Source organism: Glycine soja, chromosome 20, assembly GCF_004193775.1.
Source record: "Glycine soja cultivar W05 chromosome 20, ASM419377v2, whole genome shotgun sequence".
Taxonomy (NCBI): domain Eukaryota; kingdom Viridiplantae; phylum Streptophyta; class Magnoliopsida; order Fabales; family Fabaceae; genus Glycine; species Glycine soja.
The window spans coordinates 29183822-29201233 of NC_041021.1; the positions used below are offsets into that span (position 1 = coordinate 29183822).

Consider the following 17412-nt stretch of genomic DNA (forward strand, 5'->3'; position numbering starts at 1 on the left):
AATGTCTATCATTTTAATCCCTAAGTTGATATATTTCAGTCAAGATTAGGGACTAATTTAAAAGGTTTTCTAATAATTGAGACACTACATAGCATGATTTTTCGTACTTTTAAACTTGAATAGTTTTTTGTTGTTTACGGACCACATAGGAGAGATAGTTATACTTCGAGGATGAAATTAGAAGTTTAATATTCTGTAAAAGTCAACAGCTTAATCGTCCTAATTGTGCTAACTAGCGCCCCTGGCAGAGCAACTTAATCTGTTGAGTTGGGACAAAAGTTGAAATCTGTCACTAAGTATATTATAGAGTAGTCTTACTCCATAAGTACATTGTAATCTTTTCTTTCTATTAGTCAGGTACTACCACTAGTTAATAACAACTGTAGGTCTTGGGTTAGCTATAGGCTATAGTTTACTCAAGACAGACTAAACTGTTACTAACTAGACTTGATAACTGACAAATATAAAGAAGGATCTTGCTAATCAGTACCCTTAGGACATTGAATAAGGAACTAAAAAGAAGAAAATATTTATTTTGAAGATCATAGGAGAGTGTAAAAAATGTCATTGGCAGTGTAATTTTGCGCATCCTAATAAAAAAGTTTCTCCTTTAGTTAAACCAATGCTCTAATGGCACTAGTTAGCATTTGCCTAAAAAGAAAATATTACAATGCAGTAAGGAAAACAAATTGATATATTTGTCAACATTGGAGAAATTGAAATTCCAGTTACCAATAAGATTGACATAAAAAATGTTCAACAGTGCAGCAGTTTCATAAACTGCAGTGGTAGTGGACATTCCCAGGAACTGAGTTCAATGTTCTTAGTCTCTTCAAAATCACACAAATTTGAAGAGCATAGAAAGTTGCACCAATCACTTCAGTAGTTCGGGTTAGACAAATAAATTGATTCCAACCCTAGGCAAGTGGGTTTTCGTTTTTATTTTTTAATTCATTTGGAAACAGAATTCTTCTTTTAGTAAAGAAATTAGGCAGCCTTAAGAAAGGTAGGTTGCATATTCAATAGTTGGGTGATTTAGCTGAAAGAATAGGAGCTTCACCTCTTCTCTCCTTCACATAGGAGACATATTCACTATAGTGCATGGTAAATAAGGTGCTTTGGTATCTGGTTAGTTGTATTTGCATCCTAAGTTCATCGGTTATTGGACCATTGTACCCTGCTTTACGTATCAAGGAATCAATGGCTTCTGTTTTTGTCCAACCTGAAACCAAAGCAAAGAAGGAAAGCAAGGAATGCATGTTCATTTCCATCCTTTTCGACCATAAATTAATGAAATTCAAACAAAAAATTGTTTGAGGAAATCCAGAAGACAATGGTTACAAGAGAACAGCTACAGCATACCACGAAGTTAATCATAATGCTTGTATATAAAATATCTATCAAGTAAATGAAATAATGTGAAAAAATATGAATGCCCGATTATTGTTATTAGTTTTTTTTTAAATTGACAATAATTTATTTTGCTGATTATATATAATAACATCATCAACATGTATTTAGAGTTTTTTGGGTAGTTTATATAAGTTAATTATTTTAACAATTAAAAATATCATTAATCTAATTATTTAATCACATAAACTTAGCATTACTTTTTACTTAATCATAAAACCATAATTTATAAACCTACCCAAAATTGTGGTTAGCTTTGGAAAAAATGTTATTCCAAAAAATGTTTGAATAAAAAAATAGTTGGATAAAAATTGAGCAAATCAAAGGTTAAAAATGTTTAATAGTATGAATTAGTTGATAGGACGATCAAAGAGGGACAAGTAATTGCATTTGGAAAAATAGTAACATTTAGTTAGACAAATAGAAAGAGAAGAGGGGCAAATAAGTAACTTTACTAGGATAAATACTATTTCTTTAAGGTTGGAAACGTTTATTCTTCATAAGCAGTAGGGAACTTGCATTAAAACTGTATTGTAGCTTCTTATAATTGTTTAGAGTATTAAGTCAATATTGGGTGTGGTTTTACTTTGAAATAGCTTTTGATTATTAACGATAAAGGCTTGGGAAAAAAAATGAGGCAATATTTTTTGGCTATGTGTGGTTTATGCAGTCTTTTAGCATTTCGTTGGAATAGAATGCTTCGGTGTTTGACGGAGTCTCTCTACTTAAAAATTTACATACTGCTGGCAGTAAACCCAAGCCATACAAAGTGAGACATGTCAGTTAAACGTTAGCCATTATTAGATTAGTTGCAAAATGTAATATACACAATTGATGTATACTTCCAAGGAAGATAGGAACCGCTCCTCTTTGTCCGTCAACTTGCTATAGCAAGTTACCATTTCAGATAGAGATTTGGTAGCTACTGCTGTTATAATTATGTTCTAATGAATTACTTTTATGTTCTAGAGTATATTTTTTCCTCCTAATCAAGAACTTCCTCTCCTTTCTTTCGAATGAATTTTAGAGAGCCAGGTGTGGAGATGTAACGCATGACAACTTTTATTTGTGGCATCTCAATTTGGTGACTCTAATGTCATTTCCAAAATGTAAAACAATATTCAATAGTGAACATAAGTTACCTTCATTGGCAGCCACTTCAGGCAGGTATGTAGCACTACGCCTTGTGTTATAGACAGGATCAGAAAATTCAATAATTATACCATGCTTTTCTATCTGCAAGAAAGAAACTCGGAATCTAAAAATGCAATAGTATAAATACAATAGTGTCCTAGAGCTAATATTTTATATCACTTAACATTTTACAATATCCTGCAAGTCAGTATTATCCGAGTATGAAAGACTAACATCAACAATTAAAAAAATCAACAAAACAACTGATTTAGTTCCACATCATATTGATAGAACTTTAACAGTGTATCATCAGCAGTAAAATCCCAGCAAATAAATATATTCAATCTAAGTATTAACGGAATTACTGCACTACTTTTCTTCAACAGAATTGTAAAAATAACCTCTACCATGTTAAAGTTCAGAATGAGTTTACATTAGGGCAGTGTTGCCAGACTACTTATGTATCGAGGTCAAGCACCTTCCCAATGGTGCAGTGTTGCTTAAGGCAAGCATATTTGTCACCTAATCTACAAGGCAAACACGGAAGATGATAAAGGCATATCTGCTTCTATCAATCCATAGTAGGTTCCTTGTGATATGCCACTCACAAGACCTGAGATTAGTTACAACCTTACAGGCATGAACAAGGTCTATCAATTCTTTCACAGACCCTGAGGAGAGCTGGAAAGTGGTAAATTGTATTCTTAAAGGTACACATGGAACTACACTTGTTTTATGTCCAAGAGATGGTTATCAACATGAATCCCACTGTCTCACTTAACAGCTCAAATAAGCTAACTGGAGATCTCACTAAGGCTCTTTCAGCAGAAAAGTTTTGAGTTGCATGACAAACTTAGGGTATCCAACCAATTTTCATTAATACATTCTCCTTGAGTGTGACAGGAATATTAGAGTAACCACTCATGTGGTAATTAAAGCAGTTAATTCCTAACTACTAATATAAATGTATTTCTAGTTTTCATTGTAAAGTATGTCAATCTAATCCGTTACTTTCTCAGCAATAGAAAGCTCCCAAATTATCTCTATATATGTTCTTGCTCTTTCTCTCTCACTTTCCTTCCCTTTCTCACACATACTGTTTTCCCTCACAGATTGTCCTAAAACATTTTGCAAACAACCAATTTATAAGAAATGACAGGACACGAAAAGAAACGTTCTTAGCAATTAGCATATAAGTGACAAAACTTTCTTAAACATACTGAAAATATTATTATATTCTATTTTCTTTTCTCCAACAGCAACTCCTCTCAAATCATTAAAAACAGAACTCCATTGCATGCAAAAGGCCATCGCATGACTCTATTAGGGCAGCTTGGTGCTATAGAGTTCCTTCTGCTCATAGGGAAGGCTAAGACCCACTGCTTGGGTCTGCGTTAGGCAGCCATATCTAGCATCTAAAAGAGGCTGATTTCACAACTCGAATCTGTAACCTCTGGTTCACCTGACTACAGTTCCAACTGGTGCACCAAGGCTCCCTTTCTTACACAACACCACTAGGCTCCACCAAATTTTCCAAAAATCCATTTAAAGCAAGGTCATTTTTTAAAGGTTTTTCCAAAATTATGCTTCAATCTTCATCTATACGAATTAAGCAAACTATTTTATATTTAATCCGCTTTTGTCTTTTAGTCTCTAATGGTCTTCTCCTTACAAGACCAAATCACTGTCTTAAAAGGGAAGGAAACCAGAGGCATTGTGCTGAAACTGTGCCTGTGATACACAATGGTTACTTTATTATAAAGTCTCAAAAATAATAAATACAATTGACTATAGGAGATTTTGTTTCTATAAATCAGATTTTGTTTCCATTATACCATAAATACAGAATATTCAGAATTGATTCTCAACAAACTGAAGATGAATTAGAACGTTATCACATGATAATTTATAAATTCAACGATAAATTGCATACAAAGAAAAATTTCAAAACTAGTTTAACTATCATGTGAACTACTATTTGTTCTTACCCCCATTTTTTTCCTTATGAATAAATTCTAGGCCAAGAACCAAATAAAATCAACCTATTAAGCATTCAAATTTCAAATGTAATTAAATTTTTTGAAACAATCATGGTGGTCAACAAACAGGGTTTTTATTTTTTACTTTTATAGAAGGAGAATGAGCATTGTTGGATGAGTCAGTGATCATACAAGAAAAAAAAAAGGATCAAGGGTGGTTGTATTGTCGAGAAAGTCGGAATGGCATTGATTGAATCAATTGTATTATAATCACGCCTAAGATGGTTTGAACAAGTGAGAAGAAGGCCGATAAAACCAGTTAGAATAGTTGATCTAATGGGGCCAAGAATAAGAGGTAGAAATAGACCAAGAAAAGCACTAGGAAAAGATTAAAAAGGATCAAGAAGTAAACAACTTTGAATTTGGTTTTGGATAGATCACAACAGCATGGTTGATTCATGTAATCAACCCCACCATGCAAGAAAAGACTTCGGTTGTTGCTGTTGTACTTGAAGAATGAGCATTCTTCGTGGTATTCACAAAGACAGAATATTACTCCATCAAAGAGTGTTCAGAAAGATAAGCGAGAATCTACAAAGAGGCCAGCCCTAGATATTAATACTCCATTACTCTCACAAATAATTAACACACCATTACTCTCACAAATAAATATGGAAGCCATCAAAAACATATGCCTAACTTAAACGAAGAACAAAATATAGAAATAAATTTCTAGGGTCTCTCACAAAGTGGCATGTGAGATATGGCAGAATTTTTCCCAATTTATTATGGACAAGGACCATGCTTACTTTTAATCACCTTATGAGAAAGACTTAAAAAGCAAAAAGCTTCCAAAAGAAACATTGAAGCCACCAATGGCATTGAAAGCAGAAAGCAATTAACAACCTATATCCTCCATGAGTGAAAACAGAACCCTTCTTCCTTAAAAACTGCATTTAGAATAGCAAACTCCATCTTCCCTTTAAAACCCATACATCCACATCTTTTACACCTAGCAATCTAGCATCATAACTGATTCGCAACAATTACAGCATCCAATATTTGGTTACACAAGGCAACCTGACCAGGAAATAATAACAAATTCTTAACAGAACGCAAAAATTCTAAAGGACCCCTTTGTCTAAGTCCTCTTTGAGGGAAGAACTTGTCTATTGGGCTGCCATTAACCAACACTCAGATCGAGGATGATTTCAAACATCCCTCAATCCATTTCACCCATTTGTCGCAGAAGCCCATTCGTCACATCATGTACAACAGGAAGTCCCAACAAACAGAATCATATGCCTTTTCATAGTCAACTTTGAACACTAGACAGCTCTTTTTACACCTTATTGCCTCATCCACAACCTCATTAGCAATCACCACACTATGCAACATATGTCTCCCCTCCATAAATGCGGTCTGGCGTTCATCTATGACTTTTGACAGCACTTTCTTCAACCTTCTGGATAAAATCTTAGCCACAATCTTATAAATACAGCCTATTAAAGAGATAGTTTTGTATTCCTTAAGGCCCTGTGGGTCTTGAACCTTGGGGATCAAGTAGTGTTGTTAAATGGCGGCGCCATGGCGGATTTTCGTGGCGGATTTTCGAAAAAACGCCACCGAATAGCGGTGGCGTGGCGGGTTTGGGATGGCGGCCGCCATAGCCATGGCGGTCGTGGCGGTTATGGCGGGGTGGCGGAAATGGCGGAATTTTTTTTGCTTTTTGTCCACAGTAGGAGTTGGGTTGACCCGACCCAACCCTACCCGGTTATTCATTCAACTAAAAGCGACCCTCCCACGCAGCTGTGATTCAGAACAGCCTTCCAACTAAAATCGAACCTCCCCTGCGTCCCTCCCGCACCCAGCCGCAGCCGCGACACCTGCAGTCCGCACGCGCACGCAGCCGCGAGCCTGCGACACCCCTTACACGAAGACGAAGGTCTACATTGCGACGAACCCCGGCAGCGACGCACCGGCACGAACGGCCTTTTTTCTGTCTCGCGAAGAAGACGAAGGTCTCGCAAGAACGGGTCAGCCTGATCTTTTTTTTAATTTTGTTTTTGGCTTTTTGCTGTTTGACATCCCTTTTTTCTGTCTACAGCTTTTTTTTTTTCCTTTTGCTATTTGACACCCCTTTGTCTCATTCTCTCGCATTCGTTCTTACCTGTCTTCTATTCTATTGATCCAGTTTAACAGTCCCATTTTTTTTCTATTTGACACCACGATTTTTTTTTTCTGTTCAGTCCTCTTTTAAATGGCTGAACCATCATCCGATGCTGCTACTACAAGTGCAACGAGGAAAAATAAGACAGACCCAGGCTGGAAATATTGCCATTCACTTGTGGAAGAAGATACAAACACCATTGTTTGTAATTTCTGTGGAAAAATCACAAAGGGAGGAATAACCCGAGCCAAACAACACCTGATTGGGAAGTCGGGCAACGTTGCAGCTTGCAAGAAAACTCCCCCAAATGTAGTCGAAGAGTTGAAGGAATATATGGCTACAAAAAAGAGTGGGACCACTTACAGTACTTCCGGCAGTAGTAATATGACAAATATAAGAGATTTTGAATTTGGTGAACCAATTGGATGTGATGGAAGTGAAGAAGATGAGTTTGCAGACTCTTGTAATGTTGCTGCAAGTGCAAAGACAAAGTGTGGGACTAAAAAAGGACCAATGGAAAAATTTTGTAAGAATCCAGAAAATGCAATCAATCGGAGAAAAATGGAGATGCTGAGGCAAATGAACATAAGAGAGTCAATGGATAAGAATGAAGTATTGAAGGTGCATCAACATATTGCTCGCTTTTGGTACCAAGCAGGTTTGTCATTCAACCTCATTAAATTGAAAAGCTTTGAGAACATGGTTGTAGCCATTGGTCAATATGGGCCACATTTGCCCATTCCTAGCTATCATGACATTAGAGTTCCACTCTTGAAGAAGGAAGTTGAATATACTGAAAAATTGATGAAAGGCCATAGGGAGCAATGGGTCAAGTATGGTTGTACTATTATGTCCGATGCATGGACTGATTGGAAACAAAGATGCATCATTAATTTTTTTATTAACTTTCAAGTTGGTACCATGTTTTTGAAGTCTGTTGATGGCTCTGATTTTGTAAAGACATATGAAAAGCTTTTTGAGTTGCTTGATGCCATTGTGGAGGAAGTTGGAGAAGAGAATGTTGTTCAAGTTGTAACCGATAATGGGAGCAACTATGTTTTAGCGGGTAAGTTGTTGGAGGAGAAAAGGAAACATATTTATTGGACTCCTTGTGCAGCTCATTGTATTGATTTGATGCTTGAAGATATTGGGAAGCTTCCCTTGATAAGGAAGACAATTAGAAGGGCAATTAATCTAGTTGGGTTTATCTATGCCCATTCTAGTACCTTAAGTTTGTTGAGAAATTTTACAAACAAGAGGGAATTCGTGAGACATGCTATTACTAGATTTGCCACTTCTTATCTAACCTTGGAAAGGCTTCACAAAGAGAAAGCCAATATTAGAAAAATGTTTACTTCTGATGAATGGACCTTGAACAAGCTATCTAAGGAGCCTAAGGGAAAAGAAGCTGCAAAGGTAGTGCTCATGCTTTCTTTTTGGAATAGTGTGGTTTACACTCTTAAAGTCATGGCTCCACTTGTGAAAGTGCTTCGTCTTGTGGATGGTGAAAGGAAACCAGCCATAGGCTATATTTATGAAGCAATGGACAAGGCAAAAGAAACAATTATCAAGTCTTTCAACAGCAATGAAAGCAAGTACAAAGATGTGTTTGCAATCATTGATAAAAGATGAAATTGTCAGCTTCATAGGCCATTGCATGCAGCTGCCCACTTCTTAAATCCAGAGTTCTTTTATGACAACACTGACCTGGAGTTTGATTTTGAGGTCACCAATGGTTTGTTTGAGTGCATTAAGAAGTTGATTCCACAATTTGATGTGCAACAAAAAATTCTAACCGAGTTGCATCTTTACAAGATTGGTGCTGACCACTTTGGTTCCGACTTTGCAATGGCTCAAAGGAAAACCCATTCTCCTAGTAAGAAACTTTTATCATACTATTTTTTTTATGTATTAGTGTTATAATTCAGAATTCTAAGTTATGCTCTTGGTTGGTAATTGGTATTGCAGCATATTGGTGGCGAATGTTTGCGTCACAAACTCCAAATTTGCAGAAGCTAGCTATTAAGATTTTGAGTTTCACTTGCAGTGCTTCAGGATGTGAAAGAAATTGGAGTGTGTTTGAGCAAGTAATTGTGACAAAACTCTAACTATACTTTTTAATTTTATTTAATTTTTATGATCAAGTTTTATTTGGAGTATATTTGAGATTGAAATCAACATTTATTTGTTATGTTGTAGATTCATTCCAAAAAAAGAAATAGGCTTGAGCACAAGAGGTTGCATGATTTGGTGTTTGTCAAATACAACCAACAATTGAAGCAAAGATATAATGCAAGAGATGAAATTGATCCAATTTCTCTTAATGATATTGATGTATGCAATGAATGGCTCGTGGGAGAGATGGATCAAGATGATGATAATGATGCTGGAAATGATTTGGTATTTGAAGATGATGATGCTCTAAATTGGGCAACTGTGTATCAGGCTTCGGGGGTTGGAGAGTGTAGGATGTACACTAGGCGGAAAAAGCAAAAAACAAGTGTTGCTGCTGCCCAAACTTCTAAAAAACAGGCAATGGTTGTTGGATCTTCTTCAAGGAAGAAAAAAGTAGTCCAAGAAAATGATGAGGATCTAGATGTTGAGGAGAATATTGATGTTGAATCTGAAGAAGAAGAAATCATGGTCAATTTTGAGGCGTTTGATGGGGAAGAGGGAGAGGGAGATGCTCCATTACCATATGATAACAACGAAGATGATTATGTTGGGATTGGAGAAGATGATTAGAGCCTCAACCTTCACTTTGCACTTTGCATTATGTTTTTATCATTTTCTTATTTTGAACTCTTTAATGAGTTTATTTGGTGTTGGTACTTGATTATTGTATGAACTCATGAAACTTTTTTAGTTTATTTGAATGCAATCCTTTGTTTTTTTCAATTTCAATGAGTTTATATATATGTTTTTTTTTTGTCCGCCATTTTCTGCTACGCCATCCGCCATATTTTTATGGTGGATTTTTGACTTTCCGCCATGAACCGCCATCCGCCATTAACAACATTGAGATCAAGGCTATGAATGATGCATTGCTTCCTTTGGGGAACACTCCATTAGCAAAGAAATCATCTAAGAGAGGGACATCAGTCTTGAGAACGTCCTAGAACTCCTTAATGAACTTAAAATTCAATCCATCAGGACCTGGGCTCTTTGTACTATCGCATTCCCACACCGCTGCCCTAACTTCCTCTTCTTCAAAGCAAGCCACTAGGGCATCATTGTCTTGTTGATTAATAAATTTAAATTCAACACCATCCAGCCGCGGCCTCTCCTCCCCCACCTCCTTAAATCTCCTCAAAAAGAATTGTTTAACTTCCTCTTTGACTTCGATTGGTTCCTCCAACCAACACCCACCAGCAAACACACCTCTTAGCATATTTTATTGACGCTTCCAATTAACAATCATATGGAAGTACCAAGAATTGCAATCTCCATCCTTTAGCCATCTAGATCTTGCCTTTTGCCTCATGATGGACTCTTGCAAATGTGAGACCACCCACAAGTCCTCTTGCAGCTTCTTTCTTAATATGATCTCCTCAACGGTCAGAGGTCTTTCATCTCCCTATTTCTCCAAATTGTTGAGTTCTATCTCCTCATCAGTTAGGGAGTTTGGTGAGTTAATTAATCTAAAGGGGAAAGCTAAGAAAAAGGGAGCAGAGGTATTGATTTCGAATGGAGGTTCCAGTCCCTTGAAGTGCTGCTTGTACAGTATTTCCATTATTTTTCTATTCCATTATCAACTCCTTGTTATTGATCTACCTAAGAGTGGCAGTACAATAAAATACCAGTTTCCTATCGATTCTCATTACTTGATTCCTAAATGTTAGAAGTTGAATACATATTAACAGTAATACCCAAACCAGTACCACCCACCAATACCGGGGGGGGGGGGAATACCTTAAGATCTCATCTGAATGGCTTATTCATCTCAAAATAGGTCCAGATATATACTTGCAACTTCAGTATTATCAATTGCAGATTGCAGAAAATGACGGGAAGCCAATAATCGACACATAAAAGTTGAAACATATGATATATATATCTATTATATATGTTTTAAGTTGTATGCAAATAAAAACAAAATACATAAAAATCAGTATAATATTAACTCAAAAGTTCAATTGGCTGGAGACTTGCCAGAGATGACAAGAGGATGCAGCACACATGCCACAATCACAACAATGATAGTGGCTGCAATAGCAGACAGAGTTACAATCATGGTTCCGAGAAATTCAGCTTCTGTAGCACCTCTATAGTGGCTATTTAACAACACTGCTCAACTTTAGTAATCTCATCTGACTGATACTAATTCCCTATTTATAGCTTTGCCATCTCTTTCCAATTTTTAATCAACATTAGATAGTAAATTTTGTAAGACACAAATTAACACCATACAAAATGTGACCACAGGTTAAATAAATCTCAACACTTAAGTTCTGCCAGCAATATCCCAGAAACTAAAACAAGTAAATCAGCACATACCTCCCAGTCAAGGTAATGGTTAGCAGCTTCATAGTCAGTAAGAAGAGACACTGTACACTCCAAAAGCGGCAGCTCATTAGCCTGTATGGGTGGAAATCTCCGGTCCCTGAGGGCACTGCAAGATATTGCAAGCGCAAAGCACGGACAAGGAAAATACCAAATTAATAGTGCAAGTGTGAGCAACATAAAAATTAGTTCAACAAAATACAAGCAAGCAGAATTTGCATTGACAAGACAGAAGATACCCTATAACATCAACAAACCTGGTCAGTGCATAATCTTTGAGCCCATTGATCAAGCTGCGTGCTTCCAGAGTTCCGATGCAACCCCGAAGACGAGGATCTCCACCATTCACCACTTTCTTCCATGTAACAAACAATGGACTAAAACAAAACATCGTTGCTTCAAACAAGGATACCATATTATATCATATTGTCGACTCAAGTATAGACTTATTTTTCCGCTAAAAGGATTTCCCCCTTACAAAATCAGAGATTAATCCATTTCAATGCAAAGAAATTGTCAAATTGGGCACAACCACTTCCCCAAAATCCTTTTCCATAACTCGGCTCGGGTATAATTTATGATTTAACTAAAGGGAAAACAAATATTTTCTTTCTTAAAACCAAATACACAATATTTCATCCACTGTTTCAAATTCCCATTTGTAAGTCCTGTTTGAATAAACTTTTCTATCAGCACTTACAGAAGAAGAAAATAAGGTACAATTAAGTGAACTTCTCCCATGAATTAAAAACAACCTATGCACTCAACTTCTACAAAAGTTCTCTTATCTAACTTCTCCATAAGCTGAGATGCATAAAGTAGATTTAACATATGAGAGAAGCTCAATTCATTTTACCATCATATCTCCTTTTACTAGTGCTTATGGAGAAATTTATCTTAACACAACCTTATTCATGCAAATTCCAATTACAGAATCACTTATTCGAGCAAAAATTAAGAAACTTTCACCAACATCACAAAATTTAAACAGTGGCCCATCTCATGAAATCAAAACATAAAAATAAAATAAAAAACAGAACAATTATCAAAAAAGATTTCTTCCCATTTACAGAAAAAGCGTATATTATCTTAATAAAGAACAAACAAAAATAATTAAAAAAAATTAAAAGAAGACAGGGATTACTGTTGAGCCTGATCGAAGGCAGGGGAAGGAGCTTCCGTGCTGTTGTAGTGAGCGAGGAGGGTGTCGAAGCAGTACACGACCATCTCCTTGTTCGCCGACACCATTTTCGTGTAGTTCCAAGGTTTTCTTGATACGATGATGTAATTCTAGAAAGCAGAATCGGTGCTTTTGGTTTTTAGGTCTGAAATAAGAATAACAACAAAACAGAGAGAAAAGAAGGTTCTCCTTTTTCTCTCTCCCGGTTTCTTGCTTGCAAGCAACCAGCAGTTTAAATAATAAGGTAGAAGTTCTACGCTTCTGCTCACTTTTTTCACGAGGAGTAAATTAAATAAAGTAAAGCATAATTGTAACCAACAAAGCATTAGGCATTTGCGATGTTCACAGTTACCAATTATTTCGGAATTCAAATTCACCTAAAATCCATCTCAATAGTTTGGATTGTATTATTTATGTACTTGAGTCCAAATCAAATCGATCAAAATTGATAGTTGTTTAAATACGACATAAGCTAAATCTTGAGACTTATCAAAATATTACTTTCAATGTATTGTTATTCATTTCATCTTTTTCTTATATTTATTTTTTCAAAATTGATTATAGCAAATCTGATGCAAGAATTTAGTTCTTAGAAAATAGTTATGATTCAAACTATTATAGTAAATCTGGTTAGTTTGAAAGAATTGTGATATAAAATAATAGTTCTAAAAAAAGATTAAATTTAAATGGGTAATCCGTTAGCACGAACCAACCCCTTCATGAAAGGATTAGATTGAGTTTCAAAAAAATTTGTGAAATCAAAATGAACCAAACCAAATCAATCAAATTTGATTGGGTTGGATCTTAAATTTGGTCAAAATCAACCCAAATCAATCCACAAACACCCCTATAAAGTAGGGAGTTAGAGTAGACGTTCTACTCACTTACTTGTAAATTGCTCTATTAATACTAGCACTAGTAATTCCTTGAATATGTAAACTTACTTCCAAAAACAACTAAAAATTTGTTTAATACTTGAATATATAAGTGTGATAAATATGTCATATAGTTAATTTTACGAGTTTATTTTATCATTAAGTTAATAATGTTTAAGAATCAATTTGGTATTAAGTTAAATTTTTTAAGGACTAATTTGATATTATCACTACTAAAAAATACACGTTTAACATCGTCATTTTAACATCGGTTTTTATGAAAACCGATGTTAAAAAAATGTGACATTTTTGTTGATAATTTGAACTTGTTAACATCGGTTTTCTAAAAACCGATGTTGCTCACATATGTTAACATCAGTTTTCTAGAAAATCAATGTTGCTAACATCGATTTAAAATAAAATGATGTTGCTAATAGGATGCTAACATTGGTTTCTAGAAAACCGATGTTGCTAACTGCAGATGTTGCACACTCTCTCTCGTCTATTAAGATAAAATGAATTCGATTCATTTGATAAACACTCTCGTTGCTCCGCTTTGTTCTTTTTCTCCTCCGTCGTTTTTCTGCAATGCCATTCTTCTCTTCGTTCTTCCACTGCCCTAAAACCAATGCTTTTTCCAAACCCTAAGTTCCTCGTTTCCTCCTCTTTCTTCACCCCTAAACCCTCCAAAACCCCCCACAAGGTGTGTGCCAATCCCTTCCAAAAACCCAAACTTTGGGTCCCAATTTTGGAACTTGGGTCTCACCTTCAAGCTCTCTATGCCCCAAACACCTTCGACGACGACGAGAGGCATGGAGGGTGAGGTGATGGGACTGTTGCTGAGGGAGAGGATTGTGTTCCTCAGGAGCAGCATCGACGACTTTGTGGTTGATGCTATCATGAGCCAGTTGCTACTGTTGGATGCCCAAGACCCCACTAAGGATATCAGGCTCTTTATTAATTCCACAGGTGGCTCTCTCAGGTTAGACGAGGTTTTTGACTTATTGTGTTGTTTGAGTTCCTTTTTTGGAAATGGTATAGCAAATGTATATGATAAAGGGAGTGAATTGGGCATAGAAGAGTAAAGGGTAAGTGGTAACCAAATATTTAATTGATTATACTGCTACTTGAAGCTTGCTTTGAATGAAGTGACATAAAACATCAATAGGTTCATTCAATTGAACAAGGAAGAGTTCTATGGTTAATTTGGGATGGTCTTCATTTATGCTTCTTATGGATTTTTGATAGTGTTTTGGTATATGTAAAACCCTTCACTAGGTCGTTGACAGTGAAAGTCCTTTTGTTTTCATGCTTGTAGTTTATACTATTCAATATTTATACAATTCGATGGTTTTCAAATGTTGATGATATTATTCCTCTCATTTTAGTTCGGGCATTGCAAGGTCTTTCCTGGTTTTTGCTGAAGTGTTTTGCTTAGTGGTAGCTTTTGCATTTTGAGTTTGCCGTTTTAGGAGGAGATATTGTCCCCTGAATAAGAACTTTTAGTCTACAAATGAAAAAAAAAAGTCCTTAATAAAATTTTAGGAGAAGTTTCATACAGATCCATAGTTTTAGAAAGGAAATTTCCTACCGGCAGGCCAAATAGAATTTGAGTTAAATTACATTTAAGCTAATGGGAAACACTATGAAGGACACTTGTTTTGTTTTTCTCTTCTAATCATTAGTTTGACATCCTAATAAACTAAAGTTCATAAAAGAAATTGAAAATTTCCAACACTTGACATGTCTTTCTTCTTCTTTCTTTACCATATAATTTCTTTCAACATTCTCTTTTTCCGATTTTCAGACACACACACACAGTTCGTTCCTTGGAAAATCAGATTTAAGACAAATATGTAGAGAGACTTTTATATAATAATTTTATTTAACATAAGTAAATTATCGTGATTAAAATAATTTTATTTTGTATTATGTTAATTTTTTTATATTTTAAAAGTAAAGGAAAAAAACCTACATTGCTTAACATGTATTTTTTACAGCAAATTTATAAAATCATATTTTGAAAAAATTAAATAAATAATAATACAAGTTCTTTTTTATGACAATTGTGGTGTTACTTTTGTGTTACTGTAATACTTTGATTTTTTGCTAGTTCTGAATTCTTTATGTTTTTTTGTCATTAAAGTTTTGAGAAACAAAAAATTATGTTTTTATCACGTGGCTTTATTAAGTTGGTATTATTTTGGAGAACTTTATGCCATCTTTCATTTCAAAGGAGTTGTATTGTTGGAGATTAGGATTTTCTCATTATAGGTTCAAATAGAGTTTTTATCATGGATTTGGTTTCCAACACCCCTTCTGCTTGCAGTTGTGTATCCTCCTTTCTGTTATTAATAATATTTATGTGTGTTGCAATTGATTGTGATGTCAACCTTTTTTATCATGGATTTGGTTTCCAACACCCCTTCTTGGGTGGATTGTTATTTAAAAAATACACCAAAAATAGTTTACTACACAGAATAACTTAATAAATAGTAAAAAAAATTCCTTATTTTAGTTATTCACTTATTAAATGAATATATTAGCTTAAATTTACTAGTAATTATTGATTGTTGGCTAAAATATATATGACTAGGCAAGGTTCTGTGAAGAATTCTTTGACATGCTATCTCCAAGACATAGGAATCAAAACAAATTGGTATGTAAGAGCATTGCAGGTTTTCAGTAGTTGATGCCTTAACTCATGAGGATGCCAGTGTATGTGTCATATCCTAATTTCGTGCGGGGACCATTGTTTGGTGGCATACAATCTTTGCTTGTCCGCCTCAAGGTACTTAACACTCATCGTTAGGTAATCCGTAAAGTTCCGCGACATTCCGGATGTCAAAAAGAAGCATTGTTGCGCAATCCGTAAAATTCCGCAACATTCTGGAAGTCAAAAAGAGCCTTGTTGCGTAATCCGTAAAGTTTCGCAACATTGCGAAAGGAAAATGGGTGTCGTTACGTAATCCATAAAAAGTTCTATAACGTTTCGGAAAGGAATCAGCAAAACAAACACAAAATGGGGTGTATTTAGTAAAAAGGGGTGCAAATAGCAACCAAGCCCACTTGGGCCTTCCAGGGGGCTCCAACAGAAGGCGGTGCCATCTGGTGGAAGCAACCCTACTCTCCTGGGCGACCTGTGCGGAAACCACCTCCCTCTTTTCTCCTATAAATAGGGGAAAGAGGGCAGAGTAAATTGTTCTTCCCTTTTGGTATTTGAGGATTCTCTCGAAATTAGTGAGAAAAATTGTTTCCGTGAAAAAAATCCAAGCCGAGATGCTTCCATAACACTTCTGAGATGTTTCCGTGAGCGATTTTGTGAAGATTCTTTACCGTTCCTCATCGTTCTTCGTTCGTTCTTCGGTCTTCAACCGGTAAGTTCCTGAAATCGAATCTTTCAATTCATTTTATGTACCCTCAGTGGTCCCCACTTGTTTCACGTACTTTTATTTTCATTTCGTTTGTTTTCCGTACCCCTTTTTAACGTGATTTAACCATTTATTTAAGTCGTTCTCTCACCTAATAAATAATAAAATGAATTTCAACCGATCATTTGTGTTGTAATCTTGTTTAATCACTGTTAAAATAAAATCCAATCGATCGTTCACGCAGTAATCTCGGTTAAAACCAAAAAAAGGGCAAAATAATATTAAAATAATCAAAATATCTTTGAATAAAATAATAAAAAAAAAATCAATCGGACGTTTTTCTTTGGAAGTTTCCTTGAATGAATTGACTAATAATCAAAGTTAAACTAATGCTAACATCAACTCATAAATCAAGCTTTGTCCGTAAAAATCACTAAAAATCGTTTTAAGGTCCAACGCCTTAAGCGGTCCTTTTTGCTTTTATCAGTTAAACATGGACCATTCAAAAAACATAAAATCAATATGTAACTTTACCGCTTTTTTCAAACACCCCAAGAGATCGTTAATGGTCCAACGCCTTAACGTTTCTCTCCTTTCAAAATCAAAAGATCGTTTAATGGTCCAATGCCTTAAATGACCTTTTGTTCGGTTAAAATATATCTTGCGAAAAAAGATAAAACCAACTTAGCCGACGTTTAATTCTTAAAGAACTACGTAGGTTTGATTTCCTCATCGCAATTGAGAATATGTAGGAGCGAGGGAAATACTCTTGTCGACCACAAAAAGACAA

The 17412-nt window shown here is 35.4% G+C and overlaps 1 protein-coding gene across 1 annotated transcript; it reads right to left on the reverse strand.

The window, feature by feature from the left end:
- Positions 1 to 553: 553 nt before the first annotated feature.
- On the reverse strand, positions 554 to 12706 carry LOC114403454 (uncharacterized protein At2g38710-like). Its single transcript, XM_028366449.1, has 5 exons — positions 12341 to 12706; positions 11454 to 11573; positions 11191 to 11305; positions 2553 to 2646; positions 554 to 1222 (listed from the first exon to the last, which is right to left on the reverse strand). The coding sequence occupies exons 1-5, from the start codon at positions 12442 to 12444 to the stop codon at positions 1020 to 1022; spliced, it is 636 nt and encodes a 211-aa protein (XP_028222250.1). The 5' UTR covers positions 12445 to 12706; the 3' UTR covers positions 554 to 1019.
- Between the last annotated feature and the right edge of the window lie 4706 nt (positions 12707 to 17412).